The sequence below is a fragment of the Natator depressus genome, chromosome 9, assembly GCF_965152275.1.
Source record: "Natator depressus isolate rNatDep1 chromosome 9, rNatDep2.hap1, whole genome shotgun sequence".
Lineage (NCBI taxonomy): Eukaryota > Metazoa > Chordata > Testudines > Cheloniidae > Natator > Natator depressus.
Window position 1 is genome coordinate 53479814 of NC_134242.1, and position 18577 is coordinate 53498390.

The following is an 18577-nucleotide window of genomic DNA, read 5'->3' on the forward strand; positions in this document are numbered from 1 at the left end:
TCCCTGTAGACAAAGATATACAGGAGGCAGTTCCTTTCTACCCCCCCTTTTTTTTGGGGGGGGGGGAGGGGGGGAGAAGCACATATGCTCCTAAGAGAAGCAGATCAGGTATATCTAATTTCTATCCTATTCCCTCTGAAACTGCAACTGAACAGCATTGAATAAATGACAACCAGGAGACGTACTCGTACCAACTCCCTGATTATATTGGTTAGGATTCTGTTTAATACAGAGAATTATTTCTGGCCCTCTAAAGTAAGTTTGGACACATGAATCAACACACCCCACAATTCAATGGCAGGAAGTTAAGATAGACAAATTCAGATTGCAAATAAGGTAAATTTTTAACAGTAAGGGTAATTAACCATCTGAATAATTTACCAGGGGTCATGACATCACTGGCAATTTTTAAATCAAGATTGGACGTTTTTCCAAAAGATCTGCTCTAGGAATTATTTTGGGGACATTCTATAGTCTGTGTTATATAAGAGTTCAGACTAGATAAACACAATGGTCCCTTCTGGCCTTGGAATCTATTAATCTATGAAAACTATGTCAGGAACCAATTGTAACTCAGTGCTGTGTAGTCTGATAAATTGTTGAGAATCTTGCACCTGAGTTATATCTTGGCATGGAGAAGAGGGGACAAGCACACAAAATACTTTTACTGACTGCATTTCCATACTCAGTATTTTGATTTTAGAAGCTAGGTATTATGGCAGAAATTTAGGATAACCTGTTTTTGTTACTATGAGTACAAAACACTCAATGCTATTTCACACATTAAAAAAGTGGGCCTCTCTCAAAGTAATGAATCATTTAGTATAAACATGTACTTATTTCCTATGTAAAGGAGTACCATGGAAAAATGTAGTAATATTTTGTTGAAATGAATTACAACTGTTAATACCAGTTTGTTTATTTTATGTTTGATCTGCTGGCTGAAATAATATTTCCAACTCAACAATTCGGAAACATTGAGCTGAAACTGGCTAAAAAAAGTGATTAGAACAACAAAAGTTTACATCTATTCAATATGAAATGAACCTGTACTGAAATGACTCTCTCCTCCTAGAGAATGACTATGGCTGAGATTCTCAAATTGGGGTGCTTAAAATTAGGCACCTAAAAGCATATTAAGAAACCTAAATAAAATGGCTCTGATTTTCAGATGTGCCAAGTGACACATCCAAATGAATTTAATGGAAGCTGCAGGTGGTGAGCAGCTCTGGAAATCAAGCCACTTAATGTTGGTGCCTAAATATGCTTAAGTTCCTAACTTTAAGCACACCACTTTCAAAATTGTAGCCTATCACTTCAATATCAATAGCTGGAGATAGTGGTTCTACTTAGATAGATTTCCTCATAAATCAGTTTAATCCATTCCCTTAAGGAACCTGGGATTTTACCGCTTTAGTCAATAGATTGCTCTTTAGTGGGAGAAGAATATCCTCTAGGATTTCTCTTTTCCCCTAGAATTCCACATCCCGAATTTCTCACCACAAAGGCTGTGTTGGTGTAACCCACCCAGGGTCTGAAGATCCCTCCACAACTAGTCAGCACCACGCCTTCAGTGTACCACAGAAAAGTGATCAGTAAATGAGGCAAGAAGGAGCTACCTTCTATAATGCAGATTAGAGCATTTTAAATGCATTTTTGTCTACCCAGAGGTTTAACAGTTTATTGCATTAGATTATCAAGAAATGCATAAACACTACCCACATTTATTCCCCTACCAAGATGCACTGCAGATCCAAACCAACAAAACGTCAGAAGGATGGTCTTGTTTGTTAAGGCAGTAAACACTGTACTTGGATATTCAAGACATTGGGTTCAATCCTCTGCTTTGCCAGACCTCCTGAGAGAGTCACCAAGAGACAAAACTCTTCCTCCCATTAGCTAGAGAAGGGTGTTACTTCAAGTACAAATACCCACAAGCTAGAGGCTGATACAAAAAAATTTTAAAAAGAAAAAGTTCCAAGCAGAGACCAGGGACAGCATTCTCACTCTCAGCGTTCTCAAAAAACACAGTACCCTCCTCTTTCTCAGCACTGAGCGAGGAACCAGCAGGGCCTTGAGCACTGCCTCCGCACTTCACTTGTGGTCGTCTTCCTTTCCATCAGTAGCTTCTCCCTGCTGCTAGTAAGTCTCCAGTAAAGTATTCAAGCCTTTGGGGTGTGTCTGAAGAGGGCATGATGGTAAGCATATCAATCACCCTGGCAAGTAGGCTTACTCATCAGTTTAGTAGATATTAGGTAGATTTTTCAAGCTCCGAACATAATGAATGCCAGTATATAATTACAACCAATGAAATATTTGAAATTACAGTGTTTTAAGTCACACCAGCTAGTCTGGTAATCCAGAGTTACTTAGCTTTCAGAGGTAGGAAATACTAGAGGCAGTATGCTCAACTCAGGTGAGGAGAGGAAGTTTTCTAGCTCCCTCTGGCTAGCCCTGGAGGGAGTGCTGTCCATCTCTCCTACTTCAGGGGGGAATGATCACTATGATCCAGTCTGACAGAAAAGTAAAAGAGAACAAATGAAGTGACTGTAGGCTAAATAAGTTCCCCGCCCCCACCCCATTTAAAAAAAAAGTCACCCAGAGTTTCATTTCCATTTAGTCTTATTCACAGTTCAGACACAGGGACAGAACTACTCACCTAGCCAGGTTATAGCCCAACATTAGGACTTGAAGCATTCAGATAAATTCTCACTGGGCCTCTGCCCAGAAGCTGCATAGGATGCAACCCACTGCCTGGACTGTATCTGGGAACTTGTCCTGAAGCAGGCAAGCTAGTGTTTCAGTGGAATACAGGGGAACCACAGTGAAGGTTAGAACCTGTGTGGGGATAGTGCTAACAGGACATGTAGATACAGGTAAAAATACTCTAACAGGTCATTTACTCTACCTTCTGGGCAATGTGAACAATCCAAAAAGGCTGGAAAAGCTTCATTTGCTTATGGGTCTTGGATGAAACTGGGGAAGAGAAAGGGGCGTAACAATGGATGTGGGTACAACCAAATTTGAGACAGACTAAAGTTATTACATTGATGGATGCTCCGGGCCATAAAGATTTCCATCCCAAATATGATCACAGAAGCTGCACAGACTGATGTGGCTATCTTGGCTGTGGATGCCAGCAGGGGGGAGTTTGAAGCAGGGTTTGAGACTGGTGGACAGATTCAAGAACATGGGTTATTGGTTTGCTCTCTTGGACTGACTTAGGTACACAAAGGGTGTGATTTACCTCACTGAGATAGGGATGTTATTAGCCATTGACTCAGATATAGATACAACATACACAACCCCTTGATGCAGAAGAGCTGTCTGTGACCACCAAGCACATACTAAATTACACTCAGGCTGCTTGCAACCCAAGAGCAAGGGTATATCTTCACTGCACAGTTAACCTAGGCTCTTACCCAGGTTTTAGCCCAACCCCCCCATCATCCATAAAGTAAAACCTCTGACCCATGTTTGGAGGTACTTTATGTCCAGGCTAGCTTACTCAGTTTAGCATTGAGTTGGGTGGGAGGGTACAGAATCTAAGCTCTGCTCTAACATGGGCTGGAACCTGCCCACTTTGCTGTAAGGATGCAGGCTACAGGCTAAATCATTTGACTAATCAGAGTCCTCCAATGCCCTTCCCACAATTCTCCGCCAAAGAACAAACATTCTCCAGCAATTGACAAGGTGCTTCAGCACAAAGAACCATGGGACATGCCCCTAACACACAGGAACATGCAGAAACAGTGACGACCACAGTAACACAGGTGGGGCTTTGCCGTGGGGATGCTTGTACCCATGCTAGGCTAACCTAGGTGCCAATCACCAGGTTATCTGTGCAGTGAAGACATACCCTAAAGTAGTACCTTGTACCGATAGTGGTCACCATCTACTATGAGCCTGAGGTACTGCCTGTAACTTTGCCTAGGGAGAGGAAGTATTTTCACAAGTGGAGCTTACTACAAGTTCAAACATGGGTAAGCTCCACCCCTGCAAACTGTGCCTTTGACAGTTTACAGGACTGTATTAGTGCGGATATACTAGTAGCTGGCTACTAAGGGCTAAAATACCCAGTGCTGACAAAATCTAACTCTACGGAACTCCGGAAGAGGGGTAAAGGAATGCCCACAGCAGCCTTCACCTCTTCTTGGAGATTTCCTAGAAAGAGGAGACTACGTCAGTTAGAGCATTTTGAACGAGACATCCTTTTGAAATGGGACTAGATCAAAGTGCATTAACAAACTTAACATGTCAGCAGAGTGTATACAGACAGGTAACCGGCTGCAGGCTAGAGTGGGGCAGAGTCACACCCCAGTTCACCACAGTTTAATTGTTCGTGTGGACAAGCCTACAGAGACTACTGACACAGGAGCTGGAGTACCATAAGGCCAAAAGTCCAAAGGTGCACAGTACCCAGATGGAAAAAAGTCTGACAGCTGTCCAAACTGAAGTCCAAATGATATTCATGGGCCCAAACTAGATGTAGAACTGCAGGAGAATGGCAAGAAACCTGCTTTTTTCAGTTTGGAGAAGTCCACAGCACTGAACTCAGATCCATCTCCCACTGGATCAAGGGCTCATCCACAAAGTGCTAAGGGAAGGCTGTTCTGAAGAAAATCTTGCTTAAACCTATAATCCAACAGATCCTACAGAGTGGTAGTTGGGGTTCTGCACTGATGACTGTTCTGAGTGCTATGACATCCACTCCTTCCAAACCTTCAAAGGATGTTGACTCCTGGTGCTTTATCCAGACATACCCAACTGGCACCCCAATGCTGACAACTGAGGTTGCCAGGCCAAATCAGAGGAAGCCTATGCTTTTCAGGACCCTTAAGATCCAGGAAGTCCAACCTCACTGGGTTCCAGCTGGAGCTGACATCAGGATCCTTGTCAGAAAATCTCTCTTGTACCATATGGCACCACCGAAGTGCCAGACCACCAGAGATGCTACCCTCAGCATTTGAAGAACTCTGACCTCAAGTAAGTAGAATACCATCCGGCAGTTCCTCATAGTGCATCCCTAATAGAGGATGACATTTCAACTGGGAATTCTGCAACAGGCATCGGCACCAGGACAAGCAGAGAGCCCTTTCTATAAGTTCTGAGACTCATCAGCTCCCATAACACATCATAAGAATAGTATTTTTGAGGACAAAACAATTGGGTCTGGGGGAGTTGAATGCACCATTCCAGAAACATCCCCTTTTCAGTGTCACCCTAAATGTGTTGCCTTTTGAAAAAATTATTTGGGTTTTTAGGAAGCAAGAGACTGCAGGGAAGGGACTAATCTGCCCTAAGGTAGAAAATACTTATGAGGTGTCCCTCAAATAAATTTATGAAATAAATCATGATATATTGGACCAAAAGGATGAATCACATTAAAGAAGTTCTGAAAGCATGTGCTTATGCTGATAGTTGTGAACTTTTGTGGGTCTGTGATGAGTCAGAGGTGAAGTAACTACCTTCAACTTAACAGGAAGGAGAAAATTTCAGAGAAGCAGTCAGAAGCTGCACAATAAAGGCCTTGTTAGCCCAGTCACATCTCCTGCACTAGAGTATCTGCCAGCTGAATTCATTCTTGTTCAAACTAATGTTCAGTACAAAAGGAAGAGGGTGCATATTATGCCAAACCTTACTAAGAAAAGAATATATCACTTTTTAAGTTATATTTAAACCTATCATAACTACTTACTGGTTGCCTACTTTCAGCCATAATTCTTCAATGTGACACATTGAAACTTTACCTCTAAAATTCTCAATTGATCATGCAATTAAATATTAAATACTCCTGCATCTGCTTGTTACTATTTAGATACTACAGAGATGGAAGCTATGGAAAACCTTACGATAAATAACTGTAGAATGTTAACATGATACTGTTTTTAATCAATTGTCAGCTCATAGGTCACAACTAAAACCGTAACTCCAATCAAAAAATCAGATCTCATATCAGTAGCTGGAACACCCTATACACCAAATAGGAAAGCTTAACTTACATTTTCAGACTTGTTGCAAAGACGTAAACACTTTCAGTTTACACTATTCTCTTTCCAGAGGGGAACAACTCTTCAACTTGTGGGAGAGTGTTTAACCACTGCTCTTTTATTCAATTTTGTGACCAATGGAAGAATTAGCATAATACAAATGATGATACTGTAACACATAGAGCCACTATAACCAAAACGGGAGTTCATTGTGCGAGGCACCGTACAAACACACAGTAATGTCCATGCCCCAAAAGCTTACAAATCACAAAGACAAGACTATAGTGAGAAGGGAAACAAGAGGCAGAGAAATGCCTAATGTCATTCAGCAGATCAGTGGTAGAGCCAGGATTCCTGAGTACTATTCCAGTGGGTCGCACTGGCTTCCATAAAACTCAAGAATATTTTTATGTTAACTGCCATACTTCATAATTAAGATTTGATGAAAACTATCATTCTACATTCTAATACACCAGATGATTCCCAACCCCTATACCTAGATTAAATTGAGATATTAAAAAGCTACAAAAGTAGAAGGTAGGAGTAAATTCAATCCTTGAGGGGGCCATTTAGAGATCTGGGGCAAAAATTGGGGATTGGTACTGCTTTGAGCAGGGGTTTGGACTAGATGACCTCCTGAGGTCCCTTCCAACCCTGATATTCTATGATTCTATGAAATGTATCTTACCACAACTGTGTATGCAGGGAAAGAAAACTACCACCTTCATTAGCTCAGAGACAGAATTACTCTGATGCAAGATTCAAATACTGCAGCTGTTTGATGGCAACAGGTAACAGTTAATTTCCTGGAACAAGAATAAAATTTCAGTAACAAGTAATAACTTCAAGTGAAGCAAGCAACCTTGGACAAATCTGAGTTGGCAGTTTTTGTATACAAAGTCAAGCAGAGGCAATCAAGAATCTTCTGAAATGGATGTCCAGCTCCCATTCAACATTTCACCTATCCTACCAATATATCTAGGACAAGCATGCCCTAAACAGTATTGAAATGTTATGACAAGGAACAATAATAGAGGACTGCCAAGCTATTAACCTCTCTTCATTCAAATCCATTTTTAAGGCATACATCTGTAATGATGCTCACAAATACTGAGTCAATCATTCTTTAAAAACTGAGCATCTAGATATGCTCCTGATTAAACTCAGTATCCAGCTGTGGCCATGTCATTTTTCTTCCCTATTTGTCAACCTATCCTGCCATCTCTGAAGTTAGATTTCGATCTTTTTGAAAAGGACCTGTCTTTCTAGTAGTTCTGTAAATGTAAAGCACCTAGTGGGGATCTTTTGCTTTTGAGAACTATACAAAAATCTCTCTCCAGAGATAAACAAGGCAAGATCGTTAAAATGGTTCTAAACACTATTACATAACTAGTACTTGACATAATGCTTTTCATTCACAAACTCCAAAGTGCTTTAAAAAGATGTTTAAGTATCATTAACCCGAGAGCTTCAAAAATCTGCTTGCTTTGGGTGAGCAGATAGCCTGAACTGTCAAGTTAAAATGAGACCTAACCAGCAATTTCTGCAGAAATTTTTAATTTAAAAAATAAATTTCTAGCCCTAATAGCTGAAGAAATGACCTCTGAAAGAGCCAAAACTCATGTACTGTTTTCATGAATCTGCAAACAGCCAGCTCCAGTACTGCTGCTGGCCATGGCTTATCCAAGCTGCAGCAGAGTGAAATTTAAAACATTTTTGGTCAGATTTATTGCAGTCATTCAGAACCCAGTGGGCAGCTGTAAAACTGTCAATCATATATTACTACTGTTTGAGAACCCAAGCATTGCAGCTAGTCATAGTGGAAGAGGAACCAAGAAGAGGGTTGATTGGGGAAGGAGTGGAGAAGACTTTACCCCTCCCCCTTCACCCAAAGAGCCCCTATGGGAAGGGTATAGAAGCAGAAACCCACATGCAACAGCCAGGATGCTCTGGAGGTGGTGATGAGACAGGAAGCTTCTTCCTCAGCGAGAGCAGTTTCACATTTATCTGATAACTACTTGCAAGAAGCTAATACAAAATATGACATCCACAATCAGGCTTCAGGAAAAAGATCCAGTAACCTCTCCCGTAGCTGGGAATGATGAAGAGGGCCCCACTGCCCTTGGACTTTGCTGAGGGCTATGCCCACCTTCATAGCTAACTCTGGCGAGCAGGTGTGAAATTTCAAAGGCCTGATCCTCCCCCCATACTGTACCTGGGAAAACCAAAAAGAAGAAGAAACTTGTCTTAGGATGCAGAGCTGGGAACAAAATCCATGTCTCCAAACTCCAAGTACCAAGCTCTACCCTCTAGACCAGAGAACTTGTATACAGGCAGTAAAATGCAGACCAATACCCAATTAAGCTAACATAACTGACTTTCTATGAAATCTTGCTTGAAGATTTCAATCTCGTTCAATATAAAGCCTTGAAGTACAAGGCTAGCTCCTTCCACTTACAACACAACGATCCAAGCCCCAAAACTGCTAGTTCACGATCTGAACACTTTAATGCCAAAACATTTAACACTTCATACTTTCATCAAAATGCATAATGCAAATATTAAGCATAGTTTCTTTTAATCCTACATTACAGTGATACTAAGAACCCCACCCCTAAACAGAAAAGCATCTCAAGAATCCTTGGTCTGACTGCAATGCTTGCTCTAGTGATGTTCAATTGTAATTTATGCATAATTCTTATTTATGGCATGGTAATATTTTCCAAGCTCTGCTTGACAATTGCAGACTTGTGTTTGAGAGTCCCTTACAATATTTCCAAGAAAATACTACCTAGTTAACATGAGAGGTTCAAAGGAATATATAGCAAGGTAGTATTCTTTTTGAACCTTCTCACTGCTCCAACTGGTTTCTGCTTTCATAAAGAGAAAAAGAGCAGTGAAACTGATCATTGTAATTAAGTTTCTCTAATGATCTGGAATGATCTGGAAAGCTTTACAACCACCTGTCTGAAAAACTGGTTCTACTCTGCTTGAACTGCCAACAAAATACATCATTAAAGTTACATTTATAATTTGTTTCATCCCTGTAGAAGTCACAAATACCTTTAGCTATTTGATTTTATACCTTGAGGAGTTATAAAATAGCTTGGAAGGAGGGATATCATCTAATTGGCTAAAGTCAGTTTCAAGCCTACAAATTATAAACTATAAATCATATACCTGCTCAACCACTATTGCTCAAAACATTTAAGTCATTTTATAAAATGTCACTGGTGAAAACTGTTTCAGACTAATTTAAATCAGGGTGGGCAAACTATGGCCCGGAGGCCACATCTGGCCCTGCAGATATTTTAAATCTGGTCCCGAGCTCGCACCAGGGAGCAGGATCCGGGGCTTGCCCCATTCCAGCACTCCAGCCAGGAGGCAGGGTGAGGGGGCTTGCCCGCTCTGCACATGCCATGGCTCCACTCAGCTCCCGGAAGCTGCGACATGTCCACCCTGCAGTTCCTACACATGGGGGCAGCCAGGGGATTCTGCAAGCTGCCCCCACCCTAAGCACCTCCCCTGCAGCTCCCATTGGCTGTGGAGGGGGAGCACACAGAGCCACCTGGCCATGCCTCTGCATAGGAGCTAGAGAGAGGACATGCCACTACTTCTAGGAGCTGCTTGAGGTACGCACCGCCTGGAGACTGCACCCCTACCCCCTCTCGTCCTCCAAACCCATCGGTCCCAGCCTGGAGCACCCTCTTGCACCTCCAACCCCTCATACCCAGCCCCACCCCAGAGCCCGCACCCCTGACCAGCCTGGAGCTCCCTCCCACACCCTGACCCAGCCTGGAGCTCCCTCCCACACTCTGAACTCCTCATTTCTGGCCCCACCCCAGAGCCTGCACGCCCCCAGCTGGAGCCCTCACCCCCTCCCGCACCCCAACCCCCAATTTCATGAGCATTCATGGCCCACCATACAATTTCCATACCCAGATGTGGTCCTTGGGCCAAAAAGTTTGCCCACCCCTGCTTTAAATGCTTAAGTTTAAAGTACTTAAATAGGACTTCCACAGCCCGCCAGGTATGTCAGTGCTGTTAATGACTGAGGGGATCCTCAGCAAAATGTTTTTAGTAGCCAGATACTTTCCCCATCTAACTCAGCTCCTTCCACTTCCAAGCCTCTGCTATCCTCCTTCCTTTTCTCCCGACCTGTATATTTTGGTAAGACACATAAGTTTACAAAGCGCTGCTTGGGTCCCAGCCCAAGACTCCAGCATTAGCATCTTCACTCATGCCACTACTAGGCCAGACCAATGTTCCCTCTAATTTTTTGCATTCTTCCATGTGTGGAATGAATTTTGTTATGTGCACCAATATCGAGGTGATGTGTGCCAGGGGTGGGGCTAAAAGGTTCAGAGTGCTGGAGGGAGCAGAGGGCTGGGGTGCTGGATGTGAGGGCTCTAGCTAGGGGTGTGGGAGTGGTCTCAAGGCTAGGACAGAAGGTCAGGGTGCGGGGGGTAAAAGCTCTGGCTGGGGGTGCAGGCTCTGGGGTGGGGTTGGGGATGAGGGGTTTGGGGTTCAGGCTTCTCTGGGGCTGCGGCAGGGAGAGAGATCTCCCCCCAGCCCTCTCTCGCCACAGCAGCTCTGGGACCATGGCAGAAGCACCTCTCCCCAGCCGTGGCAGCTCCAGGGCCGGGGCAGGGGGGAGAGACGCCTCTCCCAGGCTGTGCACCTGCACAGCCCTTGATAGCCTGCTGCGCATCTTAGAAGGAACTTAGGGCCAGACCCTTTGATACTGATGTGGTTTAAGGATGGCATCAAAATAAACCATTTGTTTTTGTTTTGTTTTTAAGTAAGCCCTTTAAACACAGCTAGGAGACTTGTTTTGAAAACCACTATTTATCTTCATTGTGGCGACAGCAGAGACACTTCAATTAATGATCTGCTCATCTGCAGCAAGAGTATACTGGCACTGGAAGCTCAGACCAGCTCTCAGCCAACACTTTAGGAGTTTAAATTCCAACCCAAAAAGAATTTGGGAGAAGCGAAAGAAGAAAAAACAGGACAGGAGAGGATAAGTACTGGACTAAAAGTAGCCCTCTCAGTGGGGTAAATTAGAGACCCAGTTAGAGGGAGACTCCCTCTCATATCTGCACCCAAATTTTCTGTATTAGACATGTGGCTGGTATGTCTTGATCACAAGATAAGTGTCTGATCTCCAGATATAGGTAAGGAGGAATTTCCCCCCAAGTCAGATTTGCAGGGACTCTGAGGGATTTTCGCCTTCCTCCTCAGTATGGGATACAGAGTGCCTGCTGGGATCATCGACGTACATCTCACTTAATCAGTTTCCTGCCATTGCAAGGACTTTGGTGGCACCTCTGTCTCTCCTGTTCTCTGCCTGCGGCAAACACTAGTTTAGTCTCCTAAGGACTAAGTGCTTTATTTATCTAGCTGGGCTCAACACAGGGGTATTTGGCTGAAATTTAGTGGCCTGTAAAACTACATAATGTAATGACCTTCTGGCCTTACCCTGTATAGCCTTCTCCTGTGCAGGGCTGGGGGGGGGAGCAGAAAGAAAAAAAAACTAACAAAAATAGGAAATTAAAGAGAAGAAGAAAACCAGGCAGAAGACAGAAAGTGACATCAACAAAACAAAAGAAGAGGCAGGGCAACTACATTGAGACAAAGCATAAATAAACATGGGGTGCTGATCCACCAAGGAATTCTCCAACAAAAAAAACCACACTAATGGAATGCCGCAATATTTGGGTTGTTTACACTACAGGAGAATGTTACAGAAAAAGAAATCCAGTAGAACAGCTCTTTACCAGAAATATTTCTGTTGGAAAAGTACTTACAAAAACTAAGTCTGGGCAAAACTTTACTAAGAATTCTGTTAATTCTTTTTTGTAAAACTTGTTAAAATTACACAAAGAGGACAAATGTGTACCACCCACCTCCCAAAGCATAGATGACCTTTAAGTTTGAGAGAGCAGCCCCAGAAAAAATCAACCCCACAAAAATGTGCTTCTATCATACTATGAGAATTAAAGACAAACAGGATAGGGAGAAACACACGTTGTACTTAGTTTCAGGCCTAAATTTTCATGTCTATTTACACAAATTAAATTCAGCATATATCAGCAGCATGACAAAACTATGAGTGTCTTTTTTTTAAAAGCTACATATTATACAGCAAGATATATAGTGAGCATACCAAAATCACTCATGATAAGGAAATAACTGTACCTGGAAATTTTAAAAAACTCAATATTTGTTTCTAGAAAGACAATTTTATTACCAATTAAGTTTTGTTGAACATGAAGGCACTTCTAAAAGCAGAAAGTGGTGTCTGAAAGGAAGAGAACGGGAGTGAGAGAAACTATATTACAACTTTAAAAGCAGTATTAAAGTGAAATAACATGAATACATTGGCTCATTTAAGTCTACTTCTGTCTTATTTATGTGCTTGTTCTTAGAGTGATTACAGGATGGTGTGGCACAAAGTTGTTGCGAGTATGTTTTTGCAAGTACTATTATGCAGCCATCCCAAACTCACCTGTAGCTGTGTCACTGTAGCACTGACGCTTACTACGAAGGTGTTTTTCCACAGCTATAGTAAATTCACCCCGAGACACGGTAGCTACCTCTACAGCGGGGGTTAGATCAACCACCATGTAATATACGACGGAAAGTTTTTCATAGCCCTGAGCTGCAGCCAAACCCTGATAGCCTTAACGCTGCAGCGTAAGGTCCGCACGGGTCCCCACCCCGCCACCCCACACAGGTGTCCCAAAACCCTCACCCCGCCACCCCACCGTGCCATCCAGCACTCGCCACGCCCGCCAAGGAGGAGTGCACCCTCGCACAGAGTTTCGCCGCTGGGGGAATTGCGGGAGCCTGGCGGGGGGGGGAGCCTGGCGGCGGGTGCCCGAGCCCCAGGTCTCCGTCCTACAGTCTCCGGGCCGAGCGGGGCTGGGCAGAGAGGGCGCCGCCCACGCCTCAGCTATCCCCTACAAGGAAGCGACCCAGGAGGAAGCGGCGGGGTGGCGCCGCCACCCGCCGGCCTGAGGGCTAGGATTCCGCCCCGCGGCAGGTGGGAGCCTCCCAGCCGCTAGCCGGGCCGGGGCGTGTGCGAGGCGGGAGGAACAACCACCCACCCGCGTTGCCCGCTCCCCGCCCCGGCGCGCAGCGGGCGCTGAACTCACCGGTGGCGGACGGGACTGCCCGCTGCTCCTCCCACGTCCGGAAAGGAGCCGGCCGCCGAGGGGTCTGCAGGGCGGGACCTCTAGTTCGCACAGCGCGGCCGCCGCACGAGCTTCCTGCAATGGCGGCAGCGGGACCCACGGACGCGGCGGCGGCGGCGGCAGCCGGAGGGGGAAGCGGAACCGCCGCGCGTGGCCACAGCCCAGGAGGGGAAGGGGGAGGGGCCGCCCCTCGCGCAGATATTCACGCGCAGAGCGCGAGGACTACAGTTCCCATGACACATCTGCAATGCGGAGGAAGAAGTGGGGTATAGGCGAAGAAGCGCATCGATTGAGGACTATAGTTCCCATGAGGCATCAGCACGGTCAGGGCGGCCCCGAGAGAGGCAGCCGACGTTGCGCGGAGCCCGCTGGGAAGTGTAGTCCTAGTTAATCAGCACCTGCGCGGCCCCGATTCCCACCACGGGATATAGGCGGAAGCGCAGCGGTGCCGCAGCCCCCTCCCTCACAAGCCATACGTCACATGTCTTAAATGTTGGCCTCCAATGCAGCCATACAGCCCCTAGCACCGCGGCACCAATACCCAGGCCTATGCTTGTTCCTGTGTAGAGAGGAGCCACAGGGATGAAAGCGGCACCCCATCGGTCATCCTGTCCAGGCAGCTAAAATCAGAGCTTCACCCCCTCCCTCACCACGGCTAGGATTCATTTACCACCACGGGCGGCCCGCCCATATAGGCGAACTAGGCAGTCGCTTAGGGGGCCCAGTTAAATGGGGCACCAAATTTGAGGGGAAAAAATCAAATCAAAAATAAAATAAAATGAAAAAAAGATGAAAAAAATACAAATAAAAGTAAAAAGAAAAAAGAAAAGGAGTGCTTGTGGCACCTTAGAGACTAACCAGTTTATTTGAGCATGAGCTTTCGTGAGCTACAGCTCACTTCATCGGATGCATAGCATATCGTGGAAACTGCAGAAGACATTATATACACACAGAGACCATGAAACAAAACTTCCTCCCACCCCACTAGATAAGCTGTTAGCAGCAGGACAAAGTGATCATCAAGTGATCATCAAGGAAGGCCATTTCCAGCACAAATCAAGGTTTTCTCACTCTCCCCCCCCCCACACACACACACACAGACACACATACAAACTCACTCTCCTGCTGGTAATAGCCCATCCCTCTTTGAAACCTCTCTTTATAATGCGCATGATAATCAAGGTGGGTCATTTCCAGCACTAATCCAGGTTTTCTCACCACCCCCCCCCACACACACACACCCCCTCCAAAAACCACACACACAAACTCACTCTCCTGCTGGCAATAGCTCATCTTACAATGTGCACAGCAATAATCCAAGTTTAACCAGAACGTCTTGGGGGGGGGGGGTTGTAGGAAAAAAACAAGGGGAGATAGGCTACCTTGCATAATGACTTAGCCACTCCCAGTCTCTATTCAAGCCCAAATTAATAGTATCCAATTTGCAAATGAATTCCAATTCAGCAGTTTCTCGCTGGAGTCTGGATTTGAAGTTTTTTTGCTTTAAGATAGCGACCCTCATGTCTGTGATTGCGTGACCAGAGAGATTGAAGTGTTCTCCGACTGGTTTATGAATGTTATAATTCTTAACATCTGATTTGTGTCCATTTATTCTTTTACGTAGAGACTGTCCAGTTTGACCAATGTACATGGCAGAGGGGCATTGCTGGCACATGATGGCATATATCACATTGGTGGATGTGCAGGTGAACGAGCCTCTGATAGTGTGGCTGATGTTGTTAGGCCCTGTGATGGTGTTTCCTGAATAGATATGTGGGCACAGTTGGCAACGGGCTTTGTTGCAAGGATAGGTTCCTGGGTTAGTGGTTCTGTTGTGTGGTATGTGGTTGTTGGTGAGTATTCGCTTCAGGTTGGGGGGCTGTCTGTAGGCAAGGACTGGCCTTTCTCCCAAGATTTGTGAGAGTGTTGGGTCATCCTTCAGGATAGGTTGTAGATCCTTAATAATGCGTTGGAGGGGTTTTAGTTGGGGGCTGAAGGTGACGGCTAGTGGCGTTCTGTTATTTTCTTTGTTAGGCCTGTCCTGTAGTAGGTGACTTCTGGGAACTCTTCTGGCTCTATCAATCTGTTTCTTCACTTCCACAGGTGGGTATTGTAGTTGTAAGAATGCTTGATAGAGATCTTGTAGGTGTTTGTCTCTGTCTGAGGGGTTGGAGCAAATGCGGTTGTATCGCAGAGCTTGGCTGTAGACGATGGATCGTGTGGTGTGGTCAGGGTGAAAGCTGGAGGCATGTAGGTAGGAATAGCGGTCAGTAGGTTTCCGGTATAGGGTGGTGTTGATGTGACCATCGTTTATTAGCACTGTAGTGTCCAGGAAGTGGATCTCATGTGTGGACTGGACCAGGCTGAGGTTGATGGTGGGATGGAAATTGTTGAAATCATGGTGGAATTCCTCAAGGGCTGCTTTTCCATGGGTCCAGATGATGAAGATGTCATCAATATAGCGCAAGTAAAGTAGGGGCGTTAGGGGACGAGAGCTGAGGAAGCGTTGTTCTAAATCAGCCATAAAAATGTTGGCATACTGTGGGGCCATGCGGGTACCCATAGCAGTGCCGCTGATCTAGAATAAAATAAATAAAAGAATAAATGGACACAAATCAGATGTTAAGAATTATAACATTCATAAACCAGTCGGAGAACACTTCAATCTCTCTGGTCACGCAATCACAGACATGAGGGTCGCTATCTTAAAGCAAAAAAACTTCAAATCCAGACTCCAGCGAGAAACTGCTGAATTGGAATTCATTTGCAAATTGGATACTATTAATTTGGGCTTGAATAGAGACTGGGAGTGGCTAAGTCATTATGCAAGGTAGCCTATCTCCCCTTGTTTTTTTCCTACAAACCCCCCCCCCCCCAAGACGTTCTGGTTAAACTTGGATTATTGCTGTGCACATTGTAAGATGAGCTATTGCCAGCAGGAGAGTGAGTTTGTGTGTGTGGTTTTTGGAGGGGGGGTGTGGGGGGGGGGGTGAGAAAACCTGGATTAGTGCTGGAAATGACCCACCTTGATTATCATGCGCATTATAAAGAGAGGTTTCAAAGAGGGATGGGCTATTACCAGCAGGAGAGTGAGTTTGTATGTGTGTCTGTGTGTGTGTGGGGGGGGGGGGGGGAAGAGTGAGAAAACCTTGATTTGTGCTGGAAATGGCCTTCCTTGATGATCACTTGATGATCACTTTAGATAAGCTGTTAGCAGCAGGACAGTGGGGTGGGAGGAAGTTTTGTTTCATGGTCTCTGTGTGTATATAATGTCTTCTGCAGTTTCCACGATATGCTATGCATCCGATGAAGTGAGCTGTAGCTCACGAAAGCTCATGCTCAAATAAACTGGTTAGTCTCTAAGGTGCCACAAGTACTCCTTTTCTTTTTTCTTTTTACGAATACAGACTAACACGGCTGTTACTCTGAAACAAATAAAAGTAACAAAGATGTCATTATTTCAATTCCTGTGCACGTATGGAGGGAATATGAATTATAATTCATTTCTCTACATTTCTGAGAATGTATTAATATGTCAAATCGTTTATTTACTGCAAAATAAATAATATTTTAGTGACTTTTTTTTTCAATTTGTGATGTAGGGTCAAAACGACCAACTCTGCAATTTTGATAAGCAATAACTCAGCCACAATGAAACACATCTGCCAGCAGCAAGAGCTGCAATGCTAAGGAAACGTAACTCAAATATACATCAAGGTCACACAGCCAGAAATTCATGTAGAGGGGAGATATCGTGAGCTGATACGTGTCAAACGGTCATTTTAACACACATTGCAGGTAGACGGTTAAGAATTGAGCAAATACTGTAGAAAATTGTGTTTCTTGGTGCCAAAGAATAAAGAATAACATCTTTCAGCATTATAAATCCAAAATGTGAGTATCTTTAACTGTTATTAAGCGTTAGCGTTCTTATCAGGCTGTATAATTATGAACTTTTCTTTCTTTTCACGTAATAAATAAGGTCCATAACAGAAAAGTAACAGCGTTAATGCTTAACAGACTACGAAAGTGATGACGTCCAAGCAGGTAACCGTGAGGAAGGGGATTACTTTCCAAACAACCGATATCGGGTTATAACGTCGAAAAAGGTCATTTTGTTTCCATGTAAACGCTGTAACTAACTGTTTTAATAGGTAAGTGAGTGTATGTTACTAATCATTCAACCTTTAAACAATGAGAAGACGTGTTGAGATGGCTGCAATGTGGTTTAAATCACCAACCATGTGGTGTATCAGCCATCCTTAATGCTATAATGCTTGCAGTCAGGAGCACAGTACACAACAATATTCAAATGCCCCATGGCAGAAAGAGGAAAAAGAAAACCCTCAGGAGCTGAGTATTGTAAATGAAAGGCTGAGAAGGAAAATGACCAAGAAAAACTTCAGGGATCCTTCCTGAAATATCTTCTCTTTAATCTAAATGATGGAAGCAGTTCACAGCATCCAGATGAAGAAATTTTACTTGGAAAGGAGGTTAGCTCACATCCGCATGGAAGCAGTTTGGAACATCAAGATGAAGTTATATTACTTCGAGATGAGGGTAGCTCACATCCACAAAAAAGCAGTTTGGAAACTCAAGGTGATGGAAACTTACTTCTAGATGAAGGCAGCTCACAGCATCAGACTGATATGGAAGTGGAGAAAGTTTATTCAGCTTCAGAGAGACATGCAGAAATTGAAGTAAATGAAGTAGAATGAAGAAAGAATGAGGAACTTACAAACAAGTTACAGTATGGGGACCCAGCTTCATGGCCTAGATGTGATGACAGCGTGTGGCAAATTCTCATGGAACATGGACCTGAACAAGTTCATGAATTTCCCTTCCCTAAGGATGGAAATAAAATAAAATTATCTGCTCAGCATTACAAGAGGAAACATATTTATTCAAGTGATACCATCATAGGACCTAATCACATTAGCCACGCCATCAGGGGCTCATTCACCTGCACATCTACCAATGTGATATATGCCATCATGTGCCAGCAATGCCCCTCTGCCATGTACATTGGCCAAACCAGACAGTCTCTACGCAAAAGAATAAATGGACACAAATCTGACATCAGGAATCATAACATTCAAAAACCAGTAGGAGAACACTTCAACCTCTCTGGCCACTCAGTAAAAGATTTAAGGGTAGCAATTTTGCAGCAGAAAAGCTTCAAAAACAGACTCCAATGAGAAACTGCTGAGCTTGAATTAATATGCAAACTAGATACCATTAACTTGGGTTTGAACAGAGACTGGGAGTGGCTGGGTCATTACACATATTGAATCTATTTCCCTTTAAAGTTAAGTATCCTCACACCTTCTTGTCAACTGTCTAAATGGGCCATCTTGATTATCACTACAAAAGTTTTTTTCTCTTGCT

At 44.1% G+C, this 18577-nt stretch overlaps 2 protein-coding genes across 3 annotated transcripts in view; both read right to left on the bottom strand.

The window, feature by feature from the left end:
- Positions 1–13447, bottom strand: part of PAK2 (p21 (RAC1) activated kinase 2) — a 75542-nt gene extending 62095 nt beyond the window's left edge. Inside the window, exon 1 of one of the 2 annotated variants that reach the window (XM_074964191.1) lies at positions 12502–12654. The gene's annotated coding sequence lies outside the window, so the exon portion shown is untranslated. Of the gene's footprint in view, positions 1–12501; positions 12655–13150 lie in introns of those variants that run through there. The other variant, XM_074964190.1, reaches the window with a different exon arrangement.
- Positions 1–18577, bottom strand: part of PIGX (phosphatidylinositol glycan anchor biosynthesis class X) — a 69608-nt gene that overhangs the window by 21786 nt on the left and 29245 nt on the right. Inside the window, exon 8 of the mRNA XM_074963261.1 lies at positions 15255–15767. Coding sequence (XP_074819362.1) covers positions 15255–15767 — 513 coding nt within the window. The remainder of the gene's footprint in view (positions 1–15254; positions 15768–18577) is intronic.